Here is an 11,104-nt window from a genome sequence, read left to right on the forward strand (position 1 = left end):
ATACTTTATTAATTACTAAAGGTTCACTATAATTTCACTTTAGAATAGACATATTGTTTCAGGTTTGAAATAAGTCTTGCAGACTTAATTCAGCTTTATTAGTTACTAATTGGTTATGTGCATTATCACTTTCCCTTAGTCCTTGCCTTATATAAAGGAAATAATGAATGGTAATGTGGTTTATGCTGAGGAGGCACACATAGAGTACTGTATATACAATATAAAAACTAAGGTAAGTTATTGCAAGGCACTTGAGTGGTAGTGGGGTTCCTATCAGAAGCCAATTTCTTACAAAAAGACAAAAACAAAAACAATTCACTACACAGGCAAAACTTCTATAGAATTAATTGCATTTATTAATATTACATTTATTAATATTGCATTTTCATGCTACTACTACTACTACTAATAATAATATTTATATGAAAGGGTCAAAATTCAATGTAATTGTGTATAACTGTTCATTAGTATTTATTTCATAGTTATATTATTATTATATTAAAGTGTTCCTGTAGCTCAACTGGTAGAGGATTGCGTTAGCAAGCAAGCAAGCGCAAAGTTGGGGGTCCAAATCCCCGGGAACACATGATAGGTAAAAATAATAGCCTGAATGGACTGTAAGTCGCTTTGGATAAAAGCGGCTGCTAAATGCGTAAATTTAATTTAAATATTAACTAATAGATAATTAATAGTAGTTCTTCAGGAGGTATGACAGAATACATTAGTTATTGATTAGCTAACTGTACTTAACACAATCAAAAAAATTTACATACTGATTAATTAACACATCTTCCTTATTAGTTAACAATAGTCAGTTAACTGTTAATCAAAAATTACCTGCTAGCTCTTCAATAATTCCTTATAAATTTTGCAGTAAGTATTTCCTGACTACTCTAAAAAAACAACAACAACTTACTATAACAGATGACAAACCATATTGTCTTTCTGTTGGAGACATTTTTGAGCTATTTGTCATTTCCCCAACAGTATGACTCAACTCGACCAAGCAAGTTTCAGAGAACAGACCATAATCTAATATCAAGCATGAAACAAAAATGGCACAGGACTGGTAAGGAGCAGTACTCTTTTAAATACAACATGATCTTTTCTTACCCGGCATAAAAGGGATAATTTTAGGTTTAAAGAAAAGCCACTGCATCTGGAAGTAAAACATACAGTGGTGGAAAAGGGAGGTCTTTTCCTGTTAAGGACAGAGGAAAAAGTCACAGAATGATCCAGACAGTAGAGCTTCACCAATGTCATGTCGGTTTATTTATTTATTTTTTATATTTTTTTAACAAGTTAGACAAAGACTGACTTCACAAGTTCTTATATATTTGTCTCTTTATTCATTAAGCAAAGGCTGATAAATTTGGCCCTTTCAGTCATTTCAATCTATACATAAATGGCTCTCTGTGTAGACAATTCCCAGGCAAATATATCTCTTCCATGGAAATGCTCTCAATCACCCTGTACACAAAATCTAAATGAACTAACAATACGAATGCAAGTTTGTGTAAAGCTATAAAGCTAAATAAAATAAAAAAAAACTGGTGCGTTGGCATGAAAAGTGAAGTGAGATAAATCCCATTGTGGCTGGTAGTACCAGGATATAATTTATCAGTGGTTTTCAATCTTGGGGCCTAAAAAATTTGTAATATTTTAATATGATCCCCAACTCGTATAAAATGTATTCCAGTAATATGCTTTAAGAATCTAAAAAGAAGTAAAAGCAAGAAGAAAGGTCCATATAATGGAAAGTCGTGGCCTAATGGTTAGAGCATCGGACTCCCAATTGAAGGGTTGTAAGTTCGAGTCTTGGGCTGGCAGGAATTGAGGGTGGGGGAAGTGCATGTACAGTTCTCTCTCTTAGGTGCCCTTGAGCAAGGCATCGAACCCCAACTGCTCCCCGGGCGCTGCAGCATAAATAGCTGCCCACTGCTCCGGGTGTGTGTTCACTGCTCTGTGTGTGTGGAACAAGATTATGGTTATTTTATAAAGTCATCAAATGAGCAGCTCCATTGTGAACAATATCACAAATCCGCTTTGTTAAATTATGTTTTCTTAACAAGGTTCGTGAAAGAGCACGATCAGATGATCAACCAATTTGGCACAGGTGGAGCTTGTGGAGATCTTAACTAACACAATATATATATATATATATATATATATATATATATATATATATATATATATATACATACATACATACATACATACATACATACATACATACATACATACAAACATACATACATACATACATACATACATACATACATATATATATATATATATATATATATATATATATATATATTAGGGCCGGGACTTTAACGCGTTAATTGAGATTAATTAATTACACAAAAAATAATGCGTTAACTAAGATTAATTAATTACAGAAAAAAAATTCCCGCATTTTTAATAACGTATTTTTGCCCCGCGGAACGTTTCTCACTGGATGAGTTTCAGCGGACCGATTATACTGGAGCACCAACTAGCGTTCGCATATCACCGCAGCACATGATCGAACCATAGACAGTAAAAGAAATGGACACAGCGACCCCATTGGAACTCAATTGAGACAAATGAAGCCCAGTTTTAGCATTTTTTAGCACTTCCGTTTCTGACGCGCAGACTCAAACGAAGCTTGACGACGTCAGCAACCTGTCTGCCAGATGTAAATCTTCTAAGTGGCTGTGCGTGCAAACTGCCATCGTTAATCTTGCAGAGACGGCGAGCTTGAGCGGGGAGTTCTTTGTCGTGAGTGAGCAGGAGTAAGTATTCTGATTAATTATTTTGTATAGTATTTTAAAATGTAACGCCAGTACGCCATATTAAGTTAATTGCCTGCGAGCTTCTCCTCCTGTCTGTACAGTAATGCGACAGAGAGCCGAGTGGTTATGACGCAATCGTTAGCCTATTTTTTAAAAAAGCTGTTTATACGGGGCCATAATGTAACATAGAAGGTAATGGAGCCCTTTATACATTGTTGTGTATCTTTAGAAATAAATAATGGACAAACAGAGTCTTTAAACGCCTCAGATGTAAAGTTATTCGCTGTCAAAGTGACGCCAAAATGAATGGGAGTCAATGGGAATGCTAACGCAAGTGAAGTTCTGCTAAAAGATGGCAGCCCCCACCCGACTTCAACTTCCGGTCAAGTTCCTTGCCCCTTGGGATCGAACCTCAAGTATCACCTCAACGCAAAACATATAGCAGCTAGCGTGGACTTTACACTTTATGTTGAACTATGTATTATTTTGTTGGTGCAACTGCTGGCAGTTTATGTTTAACTCTTTATTGTTTTGGCCAAGGTTATTGAGAGTTAGACTTAGTATGTTATGGCCTCTGAAGCAACAGAGAGATGTTTTCTAATAGTCAGTGTTTCCAATGTTCTGAATGTAATTGACAGTATTGTGTTTTACTTAAAAAAACACTTTACAGAAGGTTCCAGCACCTATAAGCTTCCTGAATTTCTGGAATGTACTATTTCTAAATTGTTTCTAAATATGCTATTGCTACACTTAATGGCAAAAATTGCACTGGTCTGCTAGACTTGGTTGAACAAAAATAAACAATATTTTGTTGCTTAAGCTTATGTATTCAGTCATTATTCAATGGTATACTATAAATCCATGTGAAAAAAAAAAAAAAACTTCTCACTGTTCTCAGGTCAAATATTTATATGTGATTAAAATGCGATTAATTTCGATTAATTAATTACAAAGGCTCTAATTAATTAGATTAATTTTTTTAATCGAGTCCCGGCCCTAATATATATATATATATATATATATATATATATATATATATATATATATATATATATATATATATACATACAGTGGGGCTCAAAAGTTTGGGCACCCTTTGCAGAATCTGTGAAAATGCGAGTAATTTTCAAAAAATAAGAGAGATCATACTAAATGCATATTATATTTTATTTAGTACTGTCCTGAGTAAGATATTGTAAATAAAAGATATTAACATTTAGTCCACAAGACAAAAAAAAAATAAAAATGCTGAAATTATTAAAATAATCCCACTCAAAAGTTTGGGAACCCTTGGTTCTTAGTACTGTGTGTGGTCACCTGATGATCCACGACTGTCTTTCTGTTTTGTGATGGTTGTGCATGAGTCCCTTGTTTGTTCTGAACAGTTAAACTGAGCAGCATTCTTCAGAAAAATCTTTAAGGTCCTGCAGATTCTTCAGTTTTCCAGCATCTTTGCATATTTGAACCCTTTCGAGCAGCGACTTTATGATTTTGAAATGCATCTTTTTAGACATTTGAGGGACTCAAACACTGCTTTCCGAGAATTAAAAAAAAGGGATTTGTTTGATCTATTCATCACTTGCAAATCAGCCAACCTCACTCCTAAATCCAATACAGCCCTCAGGTCGGCCAATAGATTGGGCAAAGCTCGCAAGGCTACCCTGTCAGATTTTGCCACCTCCCATTGAAACAATGGGTAGCACAATGGGACAACAAAAAATGCTACAATTCAGATTATGCTGTCATTAACGCATACACCTATCCCCAACCTACAGTTACAATAATGCAAATACAGTAATTATGTGTTGCTCAGCGTGAGAAAACTGACACAATATATGTGCATATGCATAGTAAGCCCTGGTAGGACAATCTGACGGGTAGGATGAAATGTCAGGACACCATCCCTTCATCTCCTGTAGCAGAGGTTAGTGTGAGACAGCCTTGCGCTAGCCTCTGCTACAGGAGCTGGAGGTATGAAGGTATTTTTGATTCAAATTAACTGAGCACCTGTGGCAGTGCGATTTGTAGTTGTAGAGAAAAGCCACACATGTGTATCAGTAAATTTGAAGTCACAGAGTGAAATGTTTTAAGAGTTGCAAACCTGTAGCCTTTTTTTCTCTCCCACAAACACAACACAACAGTTACACCTTCTCAAATTCTTCATTGCAGGTGCACAAATCCTATTCTACAAATCACACATTTAGAAACTCGTACGCTCACATTTTTGAAACAATTGCTGCAGTGAATGTGGTGCAAAACGCATTTACACACCCGCATCAAGAAATGTGCAGTCGTGGAGAAATGTTGAACATCCGCAAATCAGTACGTGAATTCATCAAATGAGAGTTGCACACTTGTAGAATATTTTCTCAGAATGTCTTGTATATTTTTCTAACACAAACACAAAGTACATAACTACAGCTTCTTGAATCTGCTGCGATGAAGCTCAAACACTGTTTTTTCGCTTTCAAGCGACAAGTTTCGCGCTCTCCCTTTTGCACCGAGATATTTGGTTCAAAAGTGATTTGTGCATCTGTAGAGGTAGTGGGCGGGACTGTTTAGAGATTACAGAATTTCAGCCAATCAGAAGAGCTACTGAGCCAGTAGATATACGCCCCAAGCAGTTTTACGCCCCTGTTGTTCCTCATGCGTCCAGTAGGGGAAGGCAGTATATTAGTATATGAGCCCAGTCATTTATAAGAACAGCAGACCATATCTATATGTATGATAGCAGCAGACCTTCTTGAAGCGATACGGATGAGGTATGTTAAATAATCTGCTAAAGTACTTGTTGTTGATTGTATTGTGTAATGATGCAACATTTATTATTTATAAAAGATTGATCAATTAAATAAGAAAGAATAGCGATATCAATTCAAAAGATGGATCAGTTTATTTCGAGAGGCAAAAGTACTTGATTGAGTCAGATGTTCTGTCTGACTCAAACTTAACTAACCACAGTCTATCATCAATGGACAAAAAAAAAAAAAAAAAAAACAATCAAAGTGACTTGACACTTTTTCCAAGTGTTCCATCAATATTGTTCATTGAAGATCAGGAGCGAATTGATGTTATCTACACTCAGATGACTTCAATTTTGGATGGCACACCTACACACACCCACAGTGACCAGATCAGATTCATTATGGATGTCCCTTTTCCAGAGGTATGGTCTTGTGTGTTAGTTGTGCTCTGCATGGTGTCATATTCACATTGTTTTTAATGTCAAATAGTTTATCCATAATGTTAGATAATTTCTATAAAATAATAGTTTTGTGCTTAATATAGAAAAGGAACATTGGATTTTGTTGTAAAAAAAAAAAAAGCAAAATGATGCTTGGCTTATTTGGGCTGTGATAAATCTTTCTCTGGTAGTCCATCATCTGTGCTCTTGCTGTTGTGAAAGATGTGTCCATCTTGGAGGCTGAGGAGAAATTCCTTCGAGGACCTGTCATTGACGCAAGGTACTGTAAGGATCCTATAAAGGAAAAAAAAAATTGAAACATGACATCCTGCCATTATTTATAAAAAACCATTGTTTTCTACCACTATGCAACTTTTGCTTTTTTATTTATTTTTATCAGTGAGTGGGATCACTTTGACCGCAGGATAAAGAAACAATTAAAGAAGAGTGGCAAACCATTGGAGAGTCATCTACAGGAGTCATGCTGTTAAGAAATAACCAAGTCATGGTGTTAATAAATTTTTTTTGTGAACAACAATATTGTCTTTCTTTTAAATGACCCTTGGAACTTTAGAAAATTGTTAAATTTTTTTGGTCTTCATAAAATGCTATGTAGAACATGTTCTGTTGCTGTATAACGAGCAATTGTGAATTGTAAAGCAAATATTTCATTTAGCATCCATATGATTACACAGTACTGTATGTCTAATGGCCTGAATATGGTTAATATCTAAATATAACTTAATATAAATTCACAACATCATATATCAGTCAATCTCTGTATATAAAAACAGTTTATAAATATATATAAATAATACATTTTACAGTAGGTCATAGGTCTGCAGCCTCCCCCTACTGGACGCATGAGGAACAACAGGGGCGTAAAACTGCTTGGGGCGTATATCTACTGGCTCAGTAGCTCTTCTGATTGGCTGAAATTCTGTAATCTCTAAACAGTCCCGCCCACTACCTCTACAGATGCACAAATCACTTTTGAACCAAATATCTCGGTGCAAAAGGGAGAGCGCGAAACTTGTCGCTTGAAAGCGAAAAAACAGTGTTTGAGCTTCATCGCAGCAGATTCAAGAAGCTGTAGTTATGTACTTTGTGTTTGTGTTAGAAAAATATACAAGACATTCTGAGAAAATATTCTACAAGTGTGCAACTCTCATTTGATGAATTCACGTACTGATTTGCGGATGTTCAACATTTCTCCACGACTGCACATTTCTTGATGCGGGTGTGTAAATGCGTTTTGCACCACATTCACTGCAGCAATTGTTTCAAAAATGTGAGCGTACGAGTTTCTAAATGTGTGATTTGTAGAATAGGATTTGTGCACCTGCAATGAAGAATTTGAGAAGGTGTAACTGTTGTGTTGTGTTTGTGGGAGAGAAAAAAAGGCTACAGGTTTGCAACTCTTAAAACATTTCACTCTGTGACTTCAAATTTACTGATACACATGTGTGGCTTTTCTCTACAACTACAAATCGCACTGCCACAGGTGCTCAGTTAATTTGAATCAAAAATACCTTCATATGGAGGCTGCCTCCGCTGACAATCATGGCCCCTCTCCTTTCCCTACACTTTTCTCCTGCACTCAAAATTGACAATATTCTCTTTTCACAGCAACACGTACGACCTATGCTCTCAATGTCAAATGCAGGAATGTTAATCCATGCATTTATGACCTCAAGGTTAGATTATTGTAATGCTTTATTGGGTGGTTGTTCTGCACGCTTAGTAAACAAACTACATCTAGTCCAAAATGCAGCAGCAAGAGTTCTTACTAGAACCAGGAAGTATGATCATTTTAGCCCGGTCCTGTTAACACTGCACTGGCTCCCTATCAAACATCCTATAGATTTTAAAGGGGGGGTGAAATGCTCGTTTTCACTCAATATCATGTTAATCTTGAGTACCTATAGAGTAGTACTGCATCCTTCATAACTCCAAAAAGTATTTAGTTTTATTATATTCATAAGAGAAAGATAGTCTGTACTGATTTTTCCCGGAAAAACACGAGCGCCTGAAGGCGTGACGTGTGGGCAGAGCTAAAGAATCACGAGCGCCAGTTGCATTGAGAGCGTTTGGAAGCTGTGACAGCTGTGAAGGCTGAAACTGAACGAGAGCAGCAGCAGCAAGGACTCGCTCCGAGCCGGGCTCGAACCCGGGTCTCCGATGGGAGGCGGACGCACTAACAAGGAGGCAGAGATATGTTAAGCAGTTTTACTCAACGCCTGTGGTTCCAACACACAATCGTGACCCTTTTTCGTTGGGATTGCATCATCCTTAAGAAATAAACTATACGCAAATCCGTCGTCAAACTGGGCTTTGTTTGTAAAACAAGCATTTTAGAAATGCAGGGAACAAACACTTGCACAACTCCGTTGATGCTCTGTAAAAATAAACTCCATCCACTGGTCCCTTAATGCTGTTTTTTCTTTGGTAATCTGTGCAGGGTTGTCTTGCCCTGGCAACCAAAATCACACTCCTTTTGTGAAATTTCGCGACGCTCTCGCTCTGATCAGTGAATGTCTGTGCACAGCCTCTCTCTGCTCTGCTATATGGGAGCGCGCGCTCTTCGTGCCCTCAGGACCCATATAAGGAAATTCCGCTCCATCCAATGTCACACAGAGCCATACTCGAAAAAAACTTTCCGAAACTTGTGACAAACCGGAAGGAGTATTTTTGGAACAGAAATACTCCTTCAAATGTACAACTTAATTTTTGAAACTTTGTTCATGTTTAGCAATGGAATCCAACTCTTTAACAGTGTAAAAAACTCAGTATGCATGAAATAGCATTTCACCCCCCCTTTAAAATATTGCTTATTACTTATAAAGCCCTGAATGGTTTAGCACCTCAGTATTTGAATGAGCTCCTTTTACACTATAATCCTCTACGTTCGCCAAGTTCTCAAATTTGATAATACCTAGAATATCAAAATCAACTGCGGGCAGCAGATCCTTTTCCTATTTTCCGCCTAAACTCTGGAATAACCTACCGAACATTGTTCGTCAGGCAGACACACTTTTGCAGTTTAAATCTAGATTAAAGACCCATCTCTTTAACCTGGCTTACACATAACATAGTAATATGCTTTGTAACGGATATGCAGGTCATCGATTCATGGGTTAAATTCAGGCATACAAATGAAACCTTTTTGCACTAAATGCCTGGCCTGGCGCCAGCCTGGCTGGACTTAAATTATTTACGATACCCGTGCGAGCCTCAAAGGGGACATGAAATCCCCCCCCCCCACACACACACACACACACACATAAGCACACACACGCAAACTAACTTTTCTTTATACTTTTTATGTAAGTCTTTAATAATATGTATTTTGAATATGTTTGTGGGTACAATGGTTAATCCTTGTTATGCGAGGATTATAATTTTACTATCTTATAAATTGGAAATGTTCTCCTCATCTTAACCTTCTCAAAGAGCCATGTTTCTGTAACCCCCCACTCCTTTGCAGCTCATAAAACTTTATGACCCCCCTGAGCAACAGGACAGGAGAGAAGCCAAGTCACTGGTTTCTTTTTGTGATGCATTCTAAACTATTACCTTTTGTTTTTATGTTTTCTAAATGTATTAAATATTTCTTTTTGGTACATTAGATGTTTCCCATATAAACTGGGACTATCTGCAATTTATTAGCATGTGTTAATCTTTAAAAGAACACTCCGATGTTTTAAGTAACATTAGCTGTGCTCCTACGCCTAGTGAGAATATAGTTCCCAGTATTTATACGATTAAAAATGGCCTCTGTCTCATATAGCCTTGTTATTTGTACACACTGTGACTATACAGATCACAACATGTAATTAGGAAAATGTTTGCATTATTTTGTCACTTATTGGAATTACTATGCTAACAGTATCCATTTACATCCAGTCTTTGTGCTAAGCTAGGCTAGCGGTGGGTGCGTCAAATAACACTTACAGAACGCACAGAAATGAAAAAGGTATGTATGGACTTATCTAACTCTGGAGGATACTGTGAATCCACACAAGGAAGACGAATTCTGGAACACTCCCTTGTTAAACCTTTCAATTACCGCGCGATCCCGCAACAGCCGGAATATGAACGAACACCCCTTGCCACAAAGGACCAGGCGGCTCCATGCTCAGGCCATCCAGCGCAGCTCACACGCGCGTCGCCAGTCTCACGCCACGCACACTGGGCCATGCAAGTATAGTTTTCTATGGAGATTTAAATGCTGCTTTAAAGTGTTGCTATGATTTGATCCGTTGTTGGCTGAGAAGGGTTACTGACTGATTTCCATACCTTAGCTCATTCTGTGATCTCATTCATTTTCTCTGTCTCTCTCTCTCTCTCTCTCTCTCTCTCCTTTATTTGAATTCCGTTATGTCTTGTAAAAAGTTTACTATCTGTATTGTCGTACGCATATTTACTCTGTGTGATTTGTAGTTTCGCTGTATTATTAGTCAATTATTAAAAACCCATATATTCATGATTCTTGTCTCCACCACCCGCTCACATTACGAGTCATTGAGATGTCTGATCTTTCGCTACAAGCTTTAAATTTAGAAACTTAATTTATCATAATGATAGGATAATGTTTTCATGGCCAGAGAATATTTTTTCCTTGAATTATAAGAATGATAACTTATTGACTTATTAACTATGATAACTTTATTGAAAATTGATAGGTCAATCTTACGGCCGTTTGCTCGACAAACCACTGTTTGATTTGCAGTAATTTACAGTAAGAGATATCACAATAATTGCTATTTTTCATAATCAATAAAATTTATTGTAACTGTCATATGAGATATATATATATTAATCATATTCCTGATTAATTATTCAAATTCCCTATATATCATTTGAGTTAATTATTCTGTAACTCATTGTTGCTACAGCTTTTAATATCAAAATCCATTAAAGGATTTTTAGGCTACATTAATTAGGTAAACCGGAACCTGGAACACTTCCCATACCACCCGATGTACTTGCTACATCATTAGAAGAATGGCATCTATGCTAATATTAGTCTGTTTCTCTCTTATTGCGAGGTCACTGTAGCCACCAGATTCAGTCTGTATCCAGATAGTCACCCGGATCCATTACGTATCCAGACCAGATGGTGGATCAGCACCTAGAAAGG

The 11,104-nt window shown here is 36.9% G+C and overlaps 1 protein-coding gene across 2 annotated transcripts; it reads left to right on the top strand.

Moving 5' to 3' along the window:
* The first annotated feature begins 4,752 nt into the window (after positions 1 to 4,752).
* LOC128030131 (PWWP domain-containing DNA repair factor 3A-like) lies at positions 4,753 to 6,499 on the top strand. Of its 2 annotated transcripts, none has more exons than XR_008187820.1 (4): positions 4,753 to 5,539; positions 5,831 to 5,943; positions 6,153 to 6,241; positions 6,362 to 6,499. XR_008187820.1 is itself a non-coding variant. In XM_052617632.1 (4 exons), exons 1-4 carry the CDS (start codon positions 5,502 to 5,504, stop codon positions 6,450 to 6,452), a joined length of 357 nt encoding a protein of 118 aa, XP_052473592.1. In that variant the 5' UTR covers positions 4,753 to 5,501; the 3' UTR covers positions 6,453 to 6,499. The 2 variants fall into 2 exon arrangements, 1 of the variants encoding a protein (XP_052473592.1); XM_052617632.1 differs by having other exon boundaries at positions 5,805 to 5,943.
* Positions 6,500 to 11,104: the final 4,605 nt, after the last annotated feature.

Source organism: Carassius gibelio, chromosome A16, assembly GCF_023724105.1.
Source record: "Carassius gibelio isolate Cgi1373 ecotype wild population from Czech Republic chromosome A16, carGib1.2-hapl.c, whole genome shotgun sequence".
NCBI lineage: Eukaryota > Metazoa > Chordata > Actinopteri > Cypriniformes > Cyprinidae > Carassius > Carassius gibelio.

What these genes read in the sequence shown, in the direction of transcription:
- LOC128030131 (XM_052617632.1), top strand. Translation starts at nt 5,502, where the DNA reads ATGATAGCAGCAGACCTTCTTGAAGCGATACGGATGAG. An exon ending in CTTGAAGCGATACGGATGAG is followed by an intron (nt 5,540 to 5,804) that starts GTATGTTAAATA and finishes ACTTTTTCCAAG; the next exon opens with TGTTCCATCAATATTGTTCA. An exon ending in TGGATGTCCCTTTTCCAGAG is followed by an intron (nt 5,944 to 6,152) that starts GTATGGTCTTGT and finishes TTTCTCTGGTAG; the next exon opens with TCCATCATCTGTGCTCTTGC.